The sequence below is a fragment of the Pollicipes pollicipes genome, unplaced genomic scaffold, assembly GCF_011947565.3.
Source record: "Pollicipes pollicipes isolate AB1234 unplaced genomic scaffold, Ppol_2.1 Scaffold_6686;HRSCAF=7923_pilon_pilon_pilon, whole genome shotgun sequence".
Classification (NCBI taxonomy): domain Eukaryota; kingdom Metazoa; phylum Arthropoda; class Thecostraca; order Pollicipedomorpha; family Pollicipedidae; genus Pollicipes; species Pollicipes pollicipes.
The window spans coordinates 20,722,043-20,745,667 of record NW_023596921.1 but is presented as its reverse complement, the minus strand read 5'-3'; the positions used below and the strand labels follow the sequence as shown (position 1 = coordinate 20,745,667).

Sequence of the window (23,625 nt, the reverse complement as noted above, 5' to 3'; positions counted from 1 at the left end):
AGCGGAACACGTACCACCCTGGTGAAGGTTTAATACCGGTCGTGCTTCTACCCAACCGCCGGAAGACTGGACGCGTCTGCCACTGGCTCCCTATGCTTTGACCATTCTCAATGCAAGAGAAGAAGGCACTTCGCTTTCTGACGGATTATGGTGGACTCTCAGTTAATGAGCCCGCTTTTTCTGCCGTGCGAGTCATTCAAAAACCTAATCCGTCCAGCTCAGATCCGGATCTACTCGCCAAGCAAAAAAGCAAACAAAGATGCTCAGCCTGCCGTGCGCCTCATTCTATTTTGTTATCAGTATTCACTTACGACATATATTTCGCTGCGATGCCTTGCAATACAGATTTTCGATGGCACCTACCGGATATGAAGTTGGGTAATGATCTTATCCGCCAAAATGTAGCATTCCGGCAACAGGACCATCGAATTTTGCGTTAACAACTACCTACTGCCTACCTCAGTACACATCTGCAGCTCCTAACGCTTGCTTCAGTCGGTCCCATTTGCACAACTGCCGCCCAGGTTAGTTCTAAGGAGTCAGCGCACACTCTAATACACTGTTGAGACTCAAAGCAAATAGAAGCTGTGCAGGCAGAATCCGGTTCACCTGCATAAACGCGCGCAAAACAAAGCGCACGCACTTAGCAAGCAGACATCGATTGCTACGCAAACTTACGTCTTTCTGCCGTTACAAGACTCTGTCCTCTCGACAATTCACCATCACCGCAAGGCGCCACCAGCCAGACGCCGTCCGTCACCGTCCCATTCCGTTCATACGGAGGCAGACGCCTCACGCGCGGACGCCTCCGTGCACGGTCACACCCTCGCAAGACTACACCCAATCGGAATAAGGTACACAGAGTCGCTACTGAAAGTCCTCGATGCGGATAAATAGCGGCTGGCTCCAGCCGGCCCTGTGCACGGCGCCAAACGCAAGCCACAAGCGCCGCTGCCCGCCCGGCCGTGCCGCGGCGCGTCGCTAGCACGCCCGCCTCGCAGATGGCGCTGTCGGTCTTGTCCCACATCCACAGATGACGCTGTCCGCGTCGTCCCGGACCCACAGACGGCGCTGCTCAGGTCTCCGGCGCGTCGGGGATCGTCTCGAAGTGCAGGATGGCGCGGCCGTGAATCTTGGCGCGGCCCAGCTTCATGAAGACGGACTCAGCTTCTTCTGACGGGAACAGGTTGTACGGCGGAGGCTCCACCTGGGCGGGACATGTCAGCGGATCAGCGCAGGCGGCCGGAGGACAACGCCATCGTACGGGGCCGCGGCGTGCTGAACACATCTTAGCAGCTGTCATACTGGCTTTTAAACACATCAATCTGCTCCAGCCGTGCACCAGAATATTTAACACTGCTGATCACCTTGCAGTCTGCGAAAACGCTGCAAACTGAGCTAGAATGACCAAACAGAAACGAGACTGTATCACCAGCGACGGGGAAGGCTTAGGACTTTTGAGCGGACAAGTAATGTACACCATCTTGGCAGAAAACATAAAAAACATGTGCTAGTTTCGCACTGAGCTACCTCATGACCGGCTAATGTCCTACTTTTTTGGTAGCGATGAGATCCAGAAGAGTGTGCAGCTGGTCCAGGGAGCCCATCTCGACGGGCACGATCGTCTGCTCGTTGGCCTGGGCCACGCTCTCGAAACGGCTGACGTAGCGCTGAGCCGTCTCCGCTCCAATCACGATCACGCCGCCCTGGGCACCACCGCACCCGTCACACAGGTGTGAAGCTAACTCGTGACAACAGATAGTGATGATCATTGGTGCTGACTTTTATATATATGCATATATATGCATATGTGTATACGAATTAGAATCAAAGCGCCTACCCAAACACAAAAGATAGGTAAACAGAGCAAATTGCTGCCGAAAAGGACGCGCCGACCCGGCCGACGGCCCTGTGAGACAAACACAGTCATCGATGGACCGGCCGCCGGTCGTCGCCGCCAAAGTGACTTACCTGCCGGCTGCTACTGTAAGAAACCGGTCGGTGGACGGGGACAAATGATTGGAAAGTAATAAGCATGGAGCCTTGGTCGTGCACACGCGTCGCGTTTGCGGGGTTGTGTGAAAGCCGGCCAAAAATTGGGATGTTCCGCGCCTTCATGAGTATGCGGACAATGTGGCGCTAGAATAACGACAGGGGATTGGTGCGCGCTGGGTATGGACATACTGTGACCCAGTCTCCTTGTCATGCGCATTTCTAATTTGGGGCCAGGTCATTTAAAATGAGCGTTCCGCGTTTGTATGGAGATTTGAGCTGAACGTTGATTCCATGACACCCTGCGGGATCTGAACCGGATCATTTGCATTTTTGCAGGTTGCGACAGGAGGGGTGGTCTGGCTATATGGTAACCAATCCACACATCTAAATAAAATGGTGGCAAATTTTACAAAATTATAACATCACAAAACCTGCCACCCACATCAGCAGCAGCTCGGCGCCATGCGCCGTCGCCGCCGGCGTTGCGACTTACCTTGGATAGACATTTGAGGGAACGGTTTAGCGACCGCGGGTTGGCGGCGAAGTCGATGACTAGGTCGACACGGCCCTCGCAGGCGTTGATGGTTCGCTCGATCAGCTGGCTCTCGTAACAGTCCTCGCTCCACTGGACGATGTTCAGCCTGGCCACAGAGGGGGCGCGCCAGGCCGTCAGCACGCGCTTACCAGCTCGGGGAGCCGGCAGGGGGCCGGCGCAAGAACAGCCCGCAAGGTGGCAGGTGAGTGGTTACTTACTGGCCCTCGGGACACTGGCCTCACCGTTGTGGCAGGGAATCATTGATTTACTTGACACTACTAGGAACAAATACAAATATCCCTTATTCGACTACCTCCTTCAATAAACATGATCCTTCATGTTACTAGACAACAGTGGGGACAAGCCAGAATGTGTATGAGCATGTTTTAAATCTTCATTTCGCCAACGCTATAAACAGATGGAGGGGACAAACACATTACGCTTTCTAAGCTAAAGCACAAAGGGCTTTCAGCGAACGGACGAACTGCATACGGATTATTTCAGTCTACAGAAACATTTTGAAACAATTAGTTCTACTAATCACGACACCTTTTGTTCTTGCTACAATGGAAGGTGTTAGTCCACATCAATCAAGCCCTCAATTGTCACGTAGCAAAGGATACTACAAGACTGCAGGATATCACAAGATATCACGACCGAAATACTGCTTGTGCATACGAGGCGCTGGTAATGTGCAGCGATGCTAATTGGTAGATTTGGCGCCGGGGGATAAGTGAGCGTATGAGCCCGGCCAATCGGCGCTGGTAATGTGCAGCGATGCTCATTGGTAGATTTGGCGCCGGGGGTAAGTGAGCGTATGAGCCCGGCCAACGGCGCTGGTAATGTGCAGCGATGCTCATTGGTAGATTTGGCGCCGGGGGTAAGTGAGCGTATGAGCCCGGCCAACGGCGCTGGTAATGTGCAGCGATGCTCATTGGTAGATTTGGCGCCGGGGGTAAGTGAGCGTATGAGCCCGGCCAACGGCGCTGGTAATGTGCAGCGATGCTCGTTGGTAGATTTGGCGCCGGGGGGTAAGTGAGCGCGTGAGCCCGGCCAGGAAGCTCTGGCCGCAGGGAGGTGTCGATGGCGGCACCCTGACACGATGTAACGCGAAGCCTGTGCTCCTGGGCACCAGCACCCCAGCCGAACCACGGCCAGATCATGACACTGCGGCAGGCCACCGACGGGCGATTGGGATAGGACAAGCCCGGTTCCGAATAGCGGTTCACCAAACATGTGTAGGGATGGACGGTCACACTTAAGATGACGGCGAGAGACGAATGCATGACGTGGGTCGCGCGTTTAAACAGTGGGATTGCCATCGCCGCGCAAGGGAGGAAGGGCGAGCGAAGCCAACTATCTATGCGCTGGTGTGTACACAAACCAATTCAAAAGTGGAATGGTACACTGGACGAGCCACTAGAGCCTTGTTTAGTTCTGAAGAGCATGGCAAACAACACCCAGGCTCGGGGATTTGTTATCGCACTGGACTTTGCACCGAGACCCCGACCCATCGCCGGCAGCTGTCGCTAGGTACTCGCCACGGATCAAATACTGGGGCACGTTTGAATTTGTTCGACTTTATCTCAAACAATATTGCTGGTCTTGCCCACGGGGACCTGGCACGGGGCGGATGCGTTACATTATTGCACGGTAAGCAAATACCACTCCGCTACTCCAGTTCGGCCGAAAACCACACATGACGAAACGTTCGAATGAACCGGAATGGCGCAGCCCGGGTTATGGTGCGGGATTAAATCCACGAGCCCTGCTCAGCAGGCACTCGAACCAAACAAGACAAGTCCTTGGAAACGAGTTTATAGAAAGGATATGCGTAGGCGCATTCAAACAAGGTGGTACACAAGAAGCTCGGCTAAAATTAGCTGGGTATGATAACCAGCTCAGGCAGTCCTGTAAAAACATTGCCGCCAATACAAGTACATGGGAGATGATATAAAACTGAGCAGCCAGCAGTGCTACGGACTCGCAAAGAGGACTCGTCACTAGCCGGCCAACGAGCCGAAACTGGCGTTCGCCTGCGCGACACTCAACAGCTATCGAAGAGAGCAGCAACTCTGCATCACCAGGTCATTTCGGTTTACATTAATGCAGGGTATGAATATATCGTAAAAGATAAGACTATTTTAGGCCACACCTGCGTTACACCTAGTGCAGATTTACCCCTAAACGAAATGCTAAATTACAAAAGCGGCATAACTGTCCCTTCTTTTCCATGGTGTGGTGGGCATAAAGTTAAGACCGATAAAGTGGATGTTAACGTACTTGCCATTTAAGGGTGCTCAGAAGAAATAACGTGTGGCTAACGCGCCCACTTTTCTCTAAGTCAGCAAAACAGCTTTTGACCCGCACATAGCTGGTGTCTTTCACTGGATGAAAACCGACATCAGCTGGTAACCGTTCAATCGATTCTTTTTCGATTAAAGTTGTTTAAACGTATTAAGGGGCGTCTAATATATAACGTACTTCGTCCGTTGCCTGCATGAACCATTTTCTGGCTTCAGAAACTCCCGCATAGCCCCCCCCCCCCTCAACTCGTACGGTGACCCTTGGGGAGACCCTCGCCCCCTGCAGACACGTTGAGGAGACTCCTTAGCCCCTCCCCAGTCCTGCATTCCGGCAAAGCCCATGGCTGCAAACCCAGCCAGCTATCGCCGCCGTTCCCAGTCCCCACGCACGCTCAGCACAGCAAAAACAACTCCCTCACACGCTGTGAGTCGTCCGGCTCCAGTGCGGGGTTAAAGGGGAACACCATTAGACTAGTGGTGGCGTCACACGGCATGTGAGATGAGTGCACGGGTTGCACAGAGGACAGCAGCGTACCGCCCGTGTAGCCCCGGCGATTCAAACTGCTCGCCGGCGCTGCGACAACCGAACACAGCATGAGTCACCTCTCCTCGACACGGCACGTCGCCGCGACATGAGGCGACGCGCGACAGAGACGGGCACAGCAAGGGTCACCTCTCCTCGACACGGCACGTCGCCGCGACATGAGGCGACGCGCGACAGAGACGGGCACAGCAAGGGTCACCTCTCTCCTCGACACGGCACGTCGCCGCGACATGAGGCGACGCGCGACAGAGACGGGCACAGCAAGTCACCTCTCCTCGACACGGCACGTCGCCGCGACATGAGGCGACGCGCGACAGAGACGGGCACAGCAAGGGTCACCTCTCCTCGACACGGCACGTCGCCGCGACATGAGGCGGATACCGCCCAATCTGTGCGATATCGACGGAATGAACAAGGTGATAGCGGGGATGCCTCAAATACTGTCCTTTGGGTCGTACCGCCAGCGTCGCCAGAGAAGTCACACGATATTTTTCCCAGTAGTAATAACGTTGCCGCGCGCAACAACAAACAACCAAACTGTGACCGAACGCTGCAGTGTTGCGCGTAATATTTAGGTGATGGTCAAGAAGTGCCCGCGAATGCATGCATGTCAAGAAGTGCCCGCGAATGCATGCATGTATGGTACTTGACACCGCCACCCTGGGCAGATGAGGCGAGAATGTCAGAGCAGACGTGTCGTGAAGGCCCACCTCATGGCATCTCCATAAAAGCACTTGGCGCGATGGTGACGCCATATCTGTGCGCCTAAAACACACCATCTGTCCAGAGTACTCGTCAAATATTGACCAAAAGCTTGGCACAGTGTTGCTAGCATGCTGCTGATATCCCTGAGCTCATCATAGTCATCACACCCAACGCAATATCAGGACCTTCATCCACGTATACACACGTGTCTGCCCGACACTGTCGAGCCACCTAAAGCGGGTGTCGCGCGGATCTGTCCCGTAGTGCCTACACTGGTACCGCCGCCATCCATGACTCGGCTCCGTGGCCCGGCCGCTGCTCACTTGTGCTCCTCCTGGTCGGTGATGTTCTGCAGGGCCTTCGTCGCGCAGCACAGCCACGGTCAGCCGCACCGACTGTCCCTCCGTCCACTCGGGGAAGAAGAAGCGGCCGATCCGGATGGCCCAGAGCGCCAGGCCGCCAGTGCCCACCACCAGCACGTTCACCTTCCCTGCCGACGACAGCACGCCGCCGGTCAGAGCCGCGGCTGGCCGAGCGGCGCCAGCCCATAGGACGTCACGTCACGCCACCGGTCAGAGGGCACGTGTCCCCACAGCGGGCTCTCCTGCCGCACGCCACCCACGATACAAAATAAATCAGACATGCCAACTGCACGGGAAGACAAACATTGCTGTCCCGTGGTACATTTCAAAGTGCTAATGCACACGTCATTGTTTCTGAATCTGGTCACATGACCTGATCTCACATCACGATCAAGAGGCAGGCACCTGTGATCGCTTTTAATTGGTGTCACCTGACAACGGGACCGAGACCAAGGGCGATGTCAGGACAAGATATACACCTTTGTCTGGTTTTATCGGTAGCACACACGTCCTCGCACATCGAGAGGCGGAAGGAGTCTTAGTCTTAAAAACGCCCCAGGCGATTAGTCTGGAATTTAGCTGATTAAAACAGAACAATGGTCCAGATGACTTGGCTTTAACTCGCATTTTTATCAAGGTGCAATCACAATAAATAGAGCTTTTATTCAAATCCATGTGAATACCATTAATTGATCCCATATGTAGTCCCTAGCGTCGCACTCATAAATGTCCCATCAATCAGTTGATAACTTATTCTTTGAACGGTTCGGTCGTTGTTGAAGCTGTCCAGACTAACTAACTCTGCGCATCGTTCCATTACCACTCTCTAATTCAGCCGCCCACCGCGCCACAGCGTCGGCTAGACCACCAGGCACTGCTTGTGAGCCGGGGAAGGGAGGGGCGGCTGCAGCTGGGCCGGCCGGGCCGCTGGCTGGCGCGGCGCGTGGGACGGACAGAGACAGCTATTTCAGGCACGCTCGCCATGGCACCAGACACAACCTGACCCGGCCCACTGCCGGGCCGACACTCCAGCATCCGCAGCCCCTAAGCCCAGTCGCTCTTTCTGTCCTGTCCTCTCCCAGCATCCCTTGTCATTAATTCATCTGTCAACTCTTTTCCAAGAATTCTCATTTTACTTACATCTAATCATTTACTTACATCTTATCATTTACTTACACCTTACATCATTTTACTTACATCAAACACCTCCAGAACTGGAGGCCGCAGACTGCTGCGCGTTCGACAATGCTGCACGACTACTCGAAGACGGACGACATTCTCAAAACAGATCAGATAAGATAGACTGTCCTTATCAGTGAGCGCCGAACTCTGGCAGTGAGTCCCGGCCCTGCTCGCTCCCACAGACATGAACGGATACACGGAAACGGACACGGACACGACACGGACACGGACATGTGTCGGAGGCGGCTGCCTGTGTGCGTGGCGCAAACGGCGAGCTGGATACTGTCACCGCGGCCGACCACGTCTCACTCTCACCAGACTCGCCCCGCTCTCACCAGAATCGCCCCGCTCTCACCAGAGTCGCCCCGCTCTCACCATAATCGCCCCGCTCTCACCAGAATCGCCCCGCTCTCACCAGAATCGCCCCGCTCTCACCAGACTCGCCCCGCTCTCACCAGAATCGCCCCGCTCCCACCAGACTCGCCCCGCTCTCACCAGAGTCGCCCCGCTCTCACCAGAGTCGCCCCGCTCTCACCAGAGTCGCCCCGCTCGGCCAGCTGCTCTCGACGTACTGGCGGGCGGTGAACACAGTGTTCATCGCCCACAGGCCGCCACTGGGCAGCATCGAGGCCACCGGCATCGACACCGAGCCGGGCACCTTCACCAGGTACTTGACGTCCTCCACGGGCACGTACTCGGCGTACCTGCGGGGCGCCATACCGACGAACCTGGTCAAATCATCGGCCCGCCAGCGGCGCCCGGCATGTGGCCCGGTTCGGAACACGTGTCGGCCGCGACCAGGGCATTATCGACAACGAGCATCGATCGAGGATCGGTGACCAGGAGCAAACAACCACTTTGCTCTCGGCGAGCGGAAAGTCATGTCATGTCGGTAACTTGCATTGCTACACTACGAAAGCTACATTCCATCACAAACCGCCAAGAGATGGACGGTTTGACGACTCACCCGTCCGGGCATCCCACGTAGGGATACACGATGACATTGTCGCCGATCTTCAGACCACAGTTCGGGTCCACATTCTCGCCGAAGCTCTCAATCTGTCCGGCCACTTCAAACCTGAAGGGCAGAATCGGCCATTACGACACGGCAATCACGTCTTGTCTACAAGGCATCCGAAACCCACGGCAGCAAACGTGTCTCAGCCGGCCGATCACAGCAAGAGTGCATACGGTCTATGCGTAGCCTACGCCAGCGCCACCCAGCGCCGCAGCGTGACAACTCTCCGGCAGCAACAAGGGCCCGACCCGTCCACGGTGTCGGCGGCCGCGCGTGATGGCCTACCGGGGAAGAGCGAGGTGTCACGGACGCCCTTGTTGCTGCAGCTGGAGCCGTCGGAGCCGATGGAGGCCAGCGAGGCGGCGCTGTTCACCGACATGGACCGCTTGGAGCGGTAGCACACGCCTGCGCACATCACCTGAAACGACGGCCGGCCGGTCACACTCGGGCGTCGCGCAAGGCGCGCCGGGTCGCTCTGCCGTTCGGACATCAGACCAGTCACGCTGAAACCCCGCAGTCGTTACGCTGCTTGGTCACGTGACCCACGAAAGCAGGTGAAACATACGCTTTGAATTCACGGCGGAATGCGCGCGCCGGTTCTTAAAACACGGTTGTTACCTGGCAATGGCAAAGATTAGCCTAATCGGCATATTCTTCTTAAGCAGCACTCGACTTAGGTACAGAAGTGCAAAAGTCTGAGCTATCGTCTCTAAAAACCAGGAACGGTCTGTCTCATTTTCAGGGATTGTGGGGCGACACTCAATAGTGCATTGGTCGGAGTAGGGGCAGGGCAGCTTCTACAGCTGTTGTTTACCTTACATCATTACTAGGGGTTCGCTTTTTGGTGGGTAAGTAGGCTTGACGTAGAAAATGGTTGATGTACGCAAAGTACATTGTTAAAATCATTCGCTGCGATTCAAAGTGGCGCTATTCACCTGCTAGTACTGTCATATGCAAAGTTTAAAAAATACATGAGTAGCCTTCAACTTATTTCAATGCCTTTATATTTCGGTCACCTGGTTCCGAGACGCAAAAGTTGCAACCAATGAAAGGTCCACAATGTATCCGCTTCCTTTAAAGACCTCGGAAAGCGGAAGAAACTTAAGGTGGTGAACTCTTGACGGGAACTGACCACGTTCTCTTAAAACTGACCACTTCATTCCCTTTACGACTTTGAATTAGTAATATAACCTAGGCAGGGGTTTGCGCACGTCGTGGTCTGCGTGTTTCCCCACCCCTTTTCGTGTCGACTTACCCCTTAATAATGGCGTTAACCACCTCAGACGTAACAGATGTACTAAGCTTGGAGCTACGACGGTAGCTATCACTCTAGTGTCATGCCCTACAGTTGTTTGAGAGGAGCAGTGTTGTGCGCGTGTTGTTAACCTTGTGACACACGAGACCATGCATAACATAGGGGCAAACAGGTAATCTCACTTTAAGCAGCCAATAGCCCAGCGGGCGGTTTCCCATGAATAAAAAATGCTTCGTTGTTCCGCACGTGTAACTTCCGTATGATCTCTCTCGCCCTCGCCAGTGTGGCCAGTGCCTTCCAGCTATTGATCACGCCGGGACGTCTACCCGTCCTAGCCTCCCCCTTGGGCTCACTCTGGCGAGACTCGGCAATCCCCAGCTCCCTTAGCGGCGTCCGACTCACCGTGACGGGACCCGGCTATCACCAGGCGTCCCTCAGCAGCGTGCGACTCACCCTGACGGGACTCTGCTATCACTAGGCGTCCTCAGCAGCGTGCGTCTCACCATGACGGACTCCCTATCCCCCGGCGCCCCTCAGCAGCGTGCGACTCACCTTGACACGGGCTCCGGCCGGCGGCACCTCCGGCATCGGCACGTCAAAGTTGAACACGCACCCCTTCATGGTGGGGCCGGGCGACTCGATGCTGACCTGATGCAGCGGCATGCCCCGCTTCTTCCTGGAACTGAGCCGGGCAGCACGTCATGGGTGCGGTCGCGGCTGACTCGTGACAGGTCAGGTCACCTCGGTGGAGGGCGTCACGCCGGAGGCAGGAGCTCAGGCGAGGCCACAGGTTCATCAGCGCTACTTTTGGAAGGACCTCTGGAGCATCGCTCATCCGAAATAGAGTTCGGTGAAGCGAGAATCTCATATGACTGGTGACGACAGCTGACTGCGGTATCCAGAGGCGCCAGACGAGCCGAGCTCGTGTCCAGTGAGATGTTCTGAAGGCGACACCGCTGAGATCGGGATGCACGTCAGCTCTTCCATCAGCAGACGATGATCTCGGACACGAGCTGGTGCTTTGAGTCTTGAAGATGGAGATGTTTGCTAACGAGACACCCTCATTGACGGGGCATACCGGGGCCGAGCCGCGTTCGCAGTGTCCAATGATGCGACGGATTCTAGAATGCATCGCATTTTTTGCTGGGGCCAGCAAGGGTACAGATACGTTTACGAAACAATCGCACTTTTTGGGGTCGTTCAAAGCACCGCCGCACTGGTAGTACTACCCACGTTTGCCTGAAGTTCGTCGGTCGTTTATAACGTCATTTGTCTGAAGTTTGTCGGTACTTGTAAGGTCGTCTTGGTAGGACGGCCGGAGCGGCCTTGACATGACAAGTCAACCGGAGGCCAGATATGCAGTTCAAACGAACGTGACCTCAGTGTGAGCGGGGTTAGCCTGGAGGGGGCTACACTTCATGACTGGGCCTAAGTTGAAGCCAGCATGTGTTTTCTTCCATTTCATCAGAAGAGCACCCCGCGAGATCATAAATACAGATATTTTCCCATGTGAACCTTTACTGTTTCACCCATAGGTACACATATCTAAAACGCAAGAGAAATTGCGTGTTCGGATTAAATTTATTTGCTTGTTCTAAGGATAGCCTAGATACCGGTGCACAGGCAACCAATCCCTGAAACGGGTCGCGCAAGCGCGCAGGGATCAGGGGTAGGAGCCAGCTGCCTCACCAGCAAACTGGTGGTGCATTGTAGCGACGTATGCACAACATTATTGGAATCATCCACATGTGACGCAAGTGGAGAAAGTGTACGAGATCTTTCCCAAAAGTTTCCGCTCTAACCAACGGCATCCAAGAAGCAGCATTTCAGGGTCGACGTAACAATGCGCTTCCCTCTGTCCCGAGTACTTCACAGACCGACATCCTGTATGGCTGGACCCTTGCCGCCACGTTTAGCCCATGGCTAGAACACAGCTATTTGGGTCAGCCGGTCGGCGCGGCCCCCCTTTGCCCCACTTGCCACTTTCGGCGTAGTCCATGGCGCGCTGTTTTGGCGCCGTCGCGGCCCGGGCGCGGCCGGTGTTCAGGGGTTCGGGCGCCCCCGAACTCCGGCTGACAGCAGCTGGCGCGCGCCAGCTCGCGTCAGGCGACGGGCCGGGCGGGGCGGGGCGAAGCATACAGCTGACGGGCCGGGGCAGGCCGGGCCGAGGTGTACAGACGACAGGCCGGGGCAGGCCGGGCTAAGGTGCACAGCTGACGGGCCGGGGCAGGCCGGGCCGAGGTGTACAGACGACAGGCCGGGCAGGCCGGGCTAAGGTGCCAGCTGACGGGCCGGGCAGGCCGGGCCGAGGTGTACAGACGACAGCCGGGCCAGGCCGGGCTAAGGTACAGCTGACCAGCCGGGGCAGGCCGGGCCGAGGTGCACAGACGACAGGCGGGGCCAGGCCGGGCTAAGGTGCACAGCTGACCGGCCGGGGCAGGCCGGATCGGGGTGTACAGCCGGCGGGTCGGGCAGGTCGCATCAAGGTGTACAGCTGACGTGCCGAGGCAGGCCGGGCTGGGGTGTACAGCCGGCGGATCGGGGCAGGCCGGACCGGGTGTACCGTTGACGGACCGGGGCAGGCCGGGCCGAGGTGTACAGCTGACAGGCCGAGCCGGGCGAAATGTACAGCTGATGGCCCGGGTGTGTGGTGTAATCACATAATAATTGTCCCATCGATTAACACCCCCCAAAAAACACACATTTTTGCAACCCAGCATTGTGCTCTAGACCATCTACAGTAATGATTTAACTTGGGTCATCGATAACTTCAAGCAGCCTCATGGGGTATGACGACCACTTACTTCGTCAATAAGTTTAGCCAGGCAACTCCATGGGTACCAAGCGAGCCCTTAGCAAAACGCTGCTGCTGCAAGGTTAAGTGGACGCCTGGGTGGGCACGGAATACAGGCCAGACGCACCTATACAGTTACAAACACACCAATCTCGCCGTGGAATACGCTGAGTTTGGATCGACCTATCACACGTCTGGTAACGCTCCAAGGCTCTACAGCAGCCGGTGGTGGCTCACCGCACGCGCAGCAGCGGTACCGACGGTGTTCGGTGTCACACTGGCTGGGAAGGCGGCGGGTCCGGACGGCCGACGCACACTGTACACCCCACCCACAGGCCGTCCGCCGTCTGAGTAGCGCACACGCCTCGATCAGGCTCTGAACATGTGATCCCAGGTATTGATTGCCGCCGACGCGCCGGCGCAGACGGCCGGCCGGGCCGGGCCCCACCCTCTGCCGGCTCGGCGGCCAGTCCGACCGTCCGGCCGCCCGGCCGGACAAAGGGTCGCACCGGCGCCCTCCCCCCCCCCCCCCCCACCTCTCATCCAGTGCCGGCTGCCCGCCGCCAGCCGCCCATCGCTCCGGATGACGCAGATGGGTGATGTGCACTGAAACTTGGGTATGTGAGGTGCGCAAATACTGTAGAAAACCGGATTCTGCGGACTTCGTGGGGCATGTAGGGAGTTCACGAAGAAATCAGCATTAGAAGTGATAACGTACAAATGCGACGCACACTTCACGAATGTCCCTTTGGAAAGTCTTACCTGTCCTCAAGGTCTTCTTTTTCGGGCATGTCATCAATGGAGGTCATCGTAAGAAACTTATAAAACTAATGTAAGCGATGGGAAATCGGATTCCAGCTCCATTCAAACAACTTCAAAACTCCAGTGCTGTTCAATGAGCACTACGTTTAAAAGCAGTTTGTGGATATCTCGGGTTATGTAACAGGCTTTTGAGGCTTGTTGGCTTAACAAAAGACTTGACCACGCCACGGGCCACGGTTGGTCACGATCAGTCGACAGCAGCTTAACGATAGCGATACAGCCAATATTGCTCGTGCTGCACAATATCGGCACACTCTCATTTTGAAGAGGCACCTAGCCAATCTTCTTACTTATAATGGGCAGTGCACGGGTGGCTTACCTCGCATGGCGATACCTGTAGACAAAAACAAAAGAAATATTGGAAAAATTTCGCGTGTTTAAGTGCACGACAAATCAGCCAATGCTTGGCGAGGGTTGCACTGGACGAGCCATGGCCCATTGGATAAGCACACGCTTCTCCCAGCCATTCGCTTTAAACGCTTCCGTTTGCTTCACAGTTTGGCCCTTGGCATGTGCCCTCCATTTCCATTGAGAATGGACTGGGTCAATTAAATGACTTCCCTCTCGAACCTGAACAACGAGACTCAAGTAACCTAAGCCATGCGGATTCTCAGCTCATTTCGTGGGGTTAATTATGTTAACGTGTTCGGAAGTATTCGACACAGCAAATGCATTGGGGCAAAGAACCCAATTACGGAACTGAACTATTAGCATCTCGCTCTTACGTGAAGGCTCGATGTGCGAGTGGAAACAACCGCTCCCGATTTTTGGATATGATCGCAATTCACGGCTATTTCTGACATCGGTGCACGTGATGCACAGCAGTGCGTATACACCACCGCCACAGCCGCCCAGCCGAGAGCACACACAGCAGCACCTCGGCGCTCGCTGAGAGGACTAGAGAGGACTACGCGACGGCCGCCGCTGGCGCACCGGCCGCCGGAAGCTGCGCAGGAGACCAACGCTGGCCGATGGTTCAGCACGGTCTGGCGCGCTCTCGGCGCTTGGGTGGTGCGGATGCCCAGCGCCCTGGCGCCCACCGGCGCCCCCTCCGATGCCAGTATGGCATGACATGTCACTTGGTGGCACTCCAAGGCGTCTTTGGTGGCACGCTATGGAAGTCAGGTGGGGCTGCATGTCAGTAGCAAAGCCGTCTGACCACCGTATTTGCGTAGCAGGGTGAAGGCACGAATAGTACACGACAGCTCTCCATGCATTCGGATGCATGACAAAGTGTACAAGAATAGCTCCAACAGTACTCCGACTTATTTGCAGCTGAAATAAACGCAAAATCTGCATTCCATATCAAAAACGAAACCCGTCACTCCCTTAAACATACCACCTCCAGGGCGATGTGTTACCACTGTGCAATCGTGGGCAGATGTCCACGCGTTATCTGCACCACCTGCAGGCTATAGCACCGACGAGTACCGCTCATGTCAACACACGCGGCCGGACTTGGCCCGTTGCTGAGAGTGGAGAGCAGTGGGTCGGTCGGTTTTAGCTTCTGCCACCTGGACGATGTCTAGAAAAACACAGCACTTCACAAAAACCATGATCACCTTCCACATGTCGCCCGATGTCAGGACCAACTAAGGATACACGAAGAGTACCGAACTAGAAGAAGGTTCGGAGATTTGTCGGCAGTGGCGAGGTCTGGTAATTATCTTCTGATGCGGGACATGGCCGCTGAGTGGAGCTCTGTGCTCGCCCACCGTCGCGAGGAGCGGCCAGCGACGTCTCGCGGAGCCAGCGACGGGTGTTGTTGCCAGGCGGGAGGTGGAGGGGGGGGGGGGGGGGGCGCCAATTGCAGGACTGCACAGCTGTCCCGATGCCCGCCGCGCGGCTCAGGGTCAGGCGGGCATTAGCCTGCACTGCCGCTGACTGCCCGGATGGGGGGGGGGGGGGGAGCTCAGGCACGCCCATATGCCAGACCGCAGTCAACGGCTGCATGTAGCCGTAGACGCCCTGCGACCAGCGCAAGACCGGGGCTGGGATGGTCAGACTCGAGCGGTCCGGAGAGGAGAAGGACGATGCTCTCGCCGCTCCTTCGCTCGACAGCTCCTCCGGCGTCGGCTGGTTCGCGAGCTAAGCGATGATGCTGTCCGTCAAAATTCAGCGAAAGGCAAGGCTGTCAGGCATCTGACGCTGCCATAGGTCTAGGCCTAAAAGGACGAAAAATTACAGCCCACAATTACAAGTGATGCTTTTAAACTCTAGACACGTTCTTATTGATTGACGCCTTTTGGGGGGTTGGAGCGTCAAAACATCAATATATAACAAAGTGTCGGTGGTAATCGACAGCTGGAGCACGCGAAGTAACCGAAATTCGGTGTTTGGTGACCCTTGCTGTTGGGTGCATGCTTGCGCATTGGCAACATTTTGCTTTGCATGCCCAATAAGCAATAATACCCGTTATGACTGCTGCAAACGTTGATGGGTCCGTTCACACCCGCCATACCTATCCACAGGATGGGGCGAAAATGAGCAGCTCGGTATAACCTGGAACGGTTCCTGTAGGCGAAGTCTCGCGTCAGCGAACCAGGAGCGTGGGCTTCTAAATGAGACGACGACGATGGCATACAGTGAAGGCAAAGGTTTCCAGGCCCCCAATGTTGGTCGACATTCTAGGTGCGCGGATTTCGACCACCATTTTTCAAGGGACGGTTTTTGTCGCACAATTTGGGCAGAAATAATTTCGGACGATTCAAACATTGTCTGCCTAAAAAAGAAAAATGGGACAATAGTTCTGAAATGGGATTTTCCTCGCAAAAAAGAACACAAATAACCACAGAATGAAGATCTTACTTTCCAATCTTCTCCGTTGGAAAACCCATGTTGCCGCATACCGTCGGCGGCCACCGTCATGTCCCGAACGGAGCCCGTTAATGACGGCCGCCACCCGCATGAATGACAGTGAAATAACCGTTCGACTGCTTTGCCGCATCCCTGTGGGTGGATACCAGTACTCATCGGTAAAACCTGCTCCAGCAAACATATTACCGAACTTTCCACCCAGACGCCGCAGCACAGCTTAAACTTCGAGAGGCTGCCTTCCCGAGGCATGATCGGTGCACCAGACATTCACTTCCCTTCCCTCAACGTGAGCGACTTGGTCGATCTTGATATGTCGGAAAAGGTTCAGAATGTGTAAATTGTTATTCAGTTGGGAGGGGGAGATCCCACTCCCCACAACTTTGAGAGGAAAGTGGGTCAAATCCAGGGTGACCAAGTTCAACTTGAGATGCGACCAAAGTGGTGATCACAATCATGGGTTGAAAAAGCTGATTTACTGGATATGCTCAGAGACAAAAACACTTTTGCGAACCAGTTGGTGATAAACTACACGCAACTACACGCCTCTAGGCTCGTTATGTTAAGAATGCGTTAGCTGATAATTTTTATGAGTTCAGCCTCGACCATCACTCAGTTCTTAATGGCCAGCACATGATACTCAAGTACAAATGAGATCCTGAACCAAAAATGCCGGTGGCTATGCCGCATTCCATTACATTTGCCTTTGCTTTGTGACTCATTGCATTTAGAATCATATTGCAGCGGTTTCTGTGGCTCCAGGCAACAATTTAGACAGTTTAAATTTCGTCAGCGACAGAAAAGGCACTTTTTCACCCCCCGACCACTGCTTACCACGAAGAACAAATCAACAACAGCGCCGACTCAGACTCTCGCAAGTGCTCGTTGTACGTTTACAGGTGCGCATGCAGCCGCGGTTACTGCGCCCCTCCATGGCTGGGGTATGGCCGGCGTGGCGCAGTTTGCCGTGCGGGAGCGGCGCCGCTGGGGCAGCGTCGCGGCGCGTTGTTTGTCCCGTGACGTCGGGTGCCCGGGGTCGCGCCTGGCGCCTGTGCAACCCGGGCCAACGGGTACGGGAGTATGCAGCGCCGGCCGGGCGCGGGCCGGGCCGCGCCGCCGCTGGCCGGGCCTGCCGAAGGTCGGGCAGGACAGGGAGCGACGCAGCTGGCTGCTGCCGCGCGGCCAGCGCGCGGGCCTCGCCGGGGCCCATCGCGCCACCGCACACTGCGGTACGCACCGCTGCAACAAACACGTCAAATGTCCTGTTTTGCACCTACGCATGAGCTGCGATGGAAGATAGCGGTAGGAGCGCCAGGAGCCCATGCCCCGCTCACTTGATGGAAGTTAACCCGAATCGTACGGTGACATTCGGGAGTTAACTGCTTCAGATGAAGTTCTCTCCAACTTCTAATTGCTGGCGTTCCTGTGCCACTCCGAGATATCTTAAGGCTGTAACTGACTCCACAGATGACGATCCCGATAGGCATTGTGAACTGCAGGTCTCAATCGTTCTACAAGCCAATCGTTATCTTGTTATAGCTGTGTTACGTCCTGCCCTGAGAAACGAATGATATTAACTTGCCTTTGGGATTAAATCAGGTCATTCAGTCACCATAATTACGGACGATTTGGCTTCAACGCAGGGATTTAGTCTGCCTTAACTGACACACAATATCACCACGTCAACCACTGGCATGCGCTACACACCCTGCGCGGTTATTCCCTCAGTGGCAAACGAAGTATTGCCTAGTGGAGCGTGGGTTCTCAGTTGCCAACGGCGGCCTGGCGGATTATGTCGGTGCATGCTATGCGTCAGGGCGTGGTTACAGAGCGTAAGCAGCACGCCGAGAAGCGCTGTCGGGGGGTGAGGGCGGGGGAGGCGACGGCCGATACCCGCTGTTGACCATCCACTTGGCCACGGGGTCCGCTCGACCGGGTCAGCTCGACCAAGGCCTCTCAGATAGCCGAGCGACAGTCACCGGTCGTCGATTTTGTCTCGCGGTGCACGAGAAACGCCGGTGCCCCCTGCGTCGCCCTGGCAGATGGCAAGTACTACCCGACGCCAGCTGCGCTGTCCAGGGTACATGCTTCCACCGGCCGAACACCAAACGTGCAGACCGCCCGGTCATACCGGCCACGTAACCGGCGCCCATGTCCTACATCACAGCGGGCAATGGGGCCTATTGGGGAAGGACCCGGATCGTGGTCCGAGGTCCGAAGAGAAGACGGTACACCCGGGGCACTGGAGCAACTTACGTCAGGCTGTATGACCAACGCTGTTTACTAGTTCACTCGCGCAGGGGCTTCGAGGATCGAGCAGAGGGCCCCGGCTTTGAACCGTGTATCAGTCGGTCGACAGGATTCCGAACTCGCGGGTTTCTCGCAACACTGTGTGGTGGCTACAAACTGCAATCTGTTTCCAATCGGGCAATTGATCAACCCCCCCCCCCCCCCCCCGCCCTCCGACTTCTGTTCGAGCGGGCGGACTCCAATGAGCTTTAAGTGAATGGCGGTTCGCATGAGTTAAAAATAGAACCATTTCCCGGCACGATTCTTGTGCCAGCTAGACGGGCCCGACGCTGGCAGGGAACTGACCTGGTGAGTTCCGGCATGGCTTCCGTGCTGGCCTCCAGCGCTGCTGCGTCGGGATGAACGGGCGAGCGAATGGAGGCTCTCCTGACCCTGCAGCGGTACGGGACGGCAGAGATGGGCGTCGCTTCTGGCAGTCGGATCCCTCGGCGCTCTCCCCCCCGGCGACGGCGGCACACTACCGCCCGGCCCGGCCCGGCTCGGCACGGCGCCCGAGGCCACGCACCGATCACGTGACCGTGGCGGCGGCGCCACCGGCCGTCGACGAACTAGGGAAGCAGCTGGGGCCGGGGAGGCGCGGGCGCCGCTCCAGCACGTGTCAGGGCGGCTGGCGCAATCGTCCGCTTCTGTGGAAGGATGCTGCGGATGCCACTGTGTCGGCTGCTGTGTCGCAAGCTGTCTCTAGTGACGCGCATGATGGCGGCCTCGCCTATGAGAACAACTGAATCAGCATGAAAATTGTATGTGCTTTCAGACAACAAAACAAGGCGTATAAAACAGACAGCTATTTCAGAGCACACAGCACCAATAACAATTTTAACACGTCTATCGAAAAACGCATGATCTTACTTTCAAAGTACAATACTTGGAACCTCGCATTGATGTCTTTTTGCGTCTATACTAGTGAGATAATAACTGGTGCATCATGGTCCGACGGCGGGAAAACATGAAAATGATCGTGGATTACCCACGCCCAGAAGTTAAACCTGTATTGCGCACGAACGAAATCCCCAGTGAACTGGAGATCATTCCGCACCTTGGTTAAAGGCGGTTCTAAAGTCACACATGCGGGGAGTGGTGTGGATATCTTCTGATCCTCAATCATACGGGGATAGTTTAACTAAAATGCCACAAAAAAGCGTCGGCAAGAATAACTGCCCTCAACACCGAGACAGGTCTTTCACTTGTGCCGCATGGTCCCGACTGAATCCTACGTCATGTTCGCGGAGAAGGTGCCGGAAGGTGAAACATGCAGCTTATGCATGCGACGAACCGCCGTTTCAAATTGACGAGGTGCGCAAACGGATGAATGCTGCCGCACGATCGAGTGGTGTGCATGGCGTAAGGATAGAGTCGACAAGGGGTCCTAGTTTAAGGAGATTGTCCCAAATTCCTATCGGGTTTTGAGTTTAAAAAGCAATCTTAAAGATCATACGGTGCAGTTCACAGCACTGCTCTTCTTAATGCCTTACCCTCCAATTTCTGAGCTGTATACCCACGAAGATGTGCAGTTGATTTCGTGCAGAATATTTCCAGTCACCCAGGCATCCATGACGCCATACTAACGTCATTCAAACTCTGCCGTACCATCGAAATGCGACGGTCAAGGCCGAGATAAATGTAATTGTCAAGTCGTTCATATCTGGCGTTCGTGAGTACGATTTCCAGACATGATGCCCGTCAACTGGCTTTCAGTCAATGTTGCGCAAGATACGATGACGCCACCAAGCAATGATGTACGGAGGAGCATATTTACTCAACAGGAAAATTGCGTCATCAAAAGCAGTCTTGTCCACTTAAAAGTGCACACATAGTTAAGACTGAGCTTATCTTACCTTATCTGAAGCTTGCGTTACCACATCTAAATGTAGAATATCCCCTTTGAAGTTGAAACGAGTGCGATCAGCCAAGGAGACCCCAAAGGTGTCCAGCTGGGAGCATCATTTGTCACACATGTATTAAAGAGAATGTTCCACATGTGAAGATATTGAGGCAGGCATAATATATGATGAATGCTTAGTTGCAACTATCAGTATACTTTTACATGCAAAAAGACAGCCCTCGAGGGAACACAGTTTCACTATTTCGCAAATACGCTTCTCAATACGCCACCATTTGATTGCGTCATGAAATTTTGTGTTATGTCAAAGGGGTTGTCAAATTGGCCGTGCGAGATTGCCAACCAAGCGGGCGGGCTGGCTCACTTGAAGTGTTTCAACTTATTGATGAGTGTCGGGGTAATGTGTGCGGTGTTTCCAGAAGCCTAATTTCGTCACGTGCGCGTGCTTTGGCCCTTCCTCGTGGTGCTCTCACATACTTTTCCGAGGTTGTGTATTATTCACCTGCATTCGTATGCTCGGTTACGGCGCTTTTCCTAAAGTTTTTCGATTCCAAGCTTTTCTGTAATACTAATGCCACTGCCCAAACTTCCTGAAACACAAAAAGAAACGCATTCATTCCGTAACTTGTTTTTTTACAGCATAAGCCCCGGTTTTATGGCTTTTGCCGCAGAGTTTTGGCATATAGTATTTGAAGCTTGTGAATTGGTTTCCGCCCATGATCTTTTGAAAACCAGCCGACGAAATCCGTGCCCACGAATACTCTGGCGGACTATGGGCCGCTGATTCGAGTTCGAAATTTTGACCAGCTTATGTACAGGCCGTATTTTGGCATCTTAACTGTAGGTGCAGATGTCTTCCCATTGACCGAAAAATGCCTTTCCGTTTCAAGAGTTTCGCCTCTTCAGGAGAAACAACGTTGAAATCAACTAATAACTTTAGTAGGCTGAGTTATCTGCCGAATGCCATAGATGAATCGAATATGTGAGGTTGTGCGCCAGTAGGAAACAACTGTAGGTGCATATCTAGCATAGCAACGGTGACATTTACTCCTTCCAAAAGACGGATCAAGAGCTTGCACTGCCCTCTATTTATACCCTCCACTCCCGCTTAGTCACCGGCTTGCCTCCTAACAAAACTTCTTTGATTATACCCTGAGCATCCGCTCATTTTTTGGAATCGCTCCTACGCCTACACACAGCGTAATTCGGACTCGAAAGTGATTATGAACAATCCTTTCATTATATTTTGCTGGTGCTGCAGTGCCAGCATGAAACGTAACTGGTCCTGATGTTTCACCTGGGTATGTTTTTGAAAGATGCTTTTAAGTTGGAACACTCACTTACGGCTCCAGTGATGTTGATCTGGTTGTTACATGCACGTCCACAGAGTTTTGGCTGACTGAAATGGCACGGCCTACTATGTCATGCCAACTGTGCCCAGAACAGCCCGGCACGACCAACGGTTGCACAATGAATTAATCGCGTTCCGCTATTCCGACTCGCAACCGGATCAGACTTCGACGTCCCGGACGTTTAAGAGCTAGAGCAATTTTCGGGCTTCATCGCGCTATCATATCACTAGAAATATCCAACAGCTTGTTAGTTGGGCGGCTAAAATGTCTCATGAATATTGTATTTCATTATAGGCATTTATGCATCCTTCTGTACTTTGTTTATCGTGTGGCGGTAGTTCTATAATTTGCTAAATTTCGTCGCGAGGATGAGTTACACTGATATATCCTGCGCCCCTTGTTCTGAAAGCCCACGATAGTCTCAAGGTTTTCGCACTGGACCTGGCAAGTTTTTTGCTTATCACGTAAAGAACAATAGAAAATTGTCACATGTCAACTGTCATCATGTCAGATCACACCTATAATACTAAGTAGCTGGCGTGGTGGTCACTATTGCCGCAGGGCTCTGAATAATAGAAATAATAAAACCGGGGATTTCTAACGCTCATGATCGTTGATGAAAGCTTAATACCAAAACCATCGAAAATTTGTATAGCATGACAAAACGCCATTCATGCGATTGTCCGTCGCCGCAAGATGACAGCGGTAGATTTTCACTCAGCTGATCCTGCCCTCTAGGTGAGTGTTGATGCACACTGCTCACACAATAGTCGGGAAGGGGCCCTGCGTGTCACATTTCGACACTTGACGAGCGAAATACCTGATGTAACAGATGTGCGGAACTGTTGCACTGCACAAACAACGGTGGGTGTTTAAAGAGCGTGTCTGTAACCATCTAGTATTTGATAATTACGGTTGTCACTTACCCCTGCCTGGTCCAGTTAGTTATTCATAGCTCGAATGTTAAACGCACGATCGCAAAGAAACATTGATATAATTTTTGACGAATATGTGTAAAACAGGATCTCAGTAAAAGTCAACGCTCACCAGAATCGCCAAACAAAAATGTCATAATTGCCTCAATCATGATATTGGTCACACAAACGCCACCACGCGGGTGCTGATGTGACCCCCTGACAGCGGGCAGCCTCTCGCCACCCGGGTCACCCTCGCACCGGGGAGGAATCACGGCCGCCGGCTCGCCACGCCGCCTCGGCGGGCTGTGACGTGCCGGCGGCCGATCACGGCAGCCCCACGTGCCCCGGCGCCGCCGCCGCTGGAGCGCGGCCAGCCGGCAGCCACGGCTGCGCAGTACCCGCCAGCTTTCGTCGCTCGTTCGCGCGGTAAGCGGCTGTGCCGGCGGATGCGACGCGGAGGCGGCAGCGGTGGGGAGGGGCTGCAGGCCCGCCGGCTGCCACGCTGCCGCCCGACATGCATGGCGCCCCGGACGAACCGCGCGCCGTCCACATCGCTTGAATCAGGTTTGATGCCCAGCGCCCACGTTTGTAAACGGGGAGAGCCAATCAGATGCCGCCGTCCTCCAAAGCGAGTTGTTTTGACGGATTCCCGGGCCGGTTTCACATGCACGTGCCAGCTGCAAGATAAGTGACGTCACTGCCCTCCTCAGAGCATGACAGTTTACCAGTGAGCTGGCTCACGACACACGTGCAGGCGGCTCGGTGCATCCTTTTTACGTCGTCACTTTTGCGCCGTCGTCCATTCGCATGACGCCTGTTTAGGTCATGGTGCTTCTGCTGACTCCCGCTCTAGAAATGGACGCCCAAAGCATGA

General features: G+C 54.6%; 1 protein-coding gene across 1 annotated transcript; it reads right to left on the bottom strand.

Moving 5' to 3' along the window:
* Window positions 1–263: 263 nt before the first annotated feature.
* Window positions 264–19,095, bottom strand: LOC119108040 (uncharacterized). Its single transcript, XM_037231624.1, has 11 exons — window positions 18,928–19,095; window positions 10,455–10,584; window positions 8,929–9,065; window positions 8,597–8,707; window positions 8,179–8,333; window positions 6,444–6,575; window positions 5,510–5,568; window positions 5,372–5,439; window positions 2,489–2,636; window positions 1,554–1,706; window positions 264–1,207 (listed from the first exon to the last, which is right to left on the bottom strand). Exons 1-11 carry the CDS (start codon window positions 18,942–18,944, stop codon window positions 1,076–1,078), a joined length of 1,242 nt encoding a protein of 413 aa, XP_037087519.1. The 5' UTR covers window positions 18,945–19,095; the 3' UTR covers window positions 264–1,075.
* Between the last annotated feature and the right edge of the window lie 4,530 nt (window positions 19,096–23,625).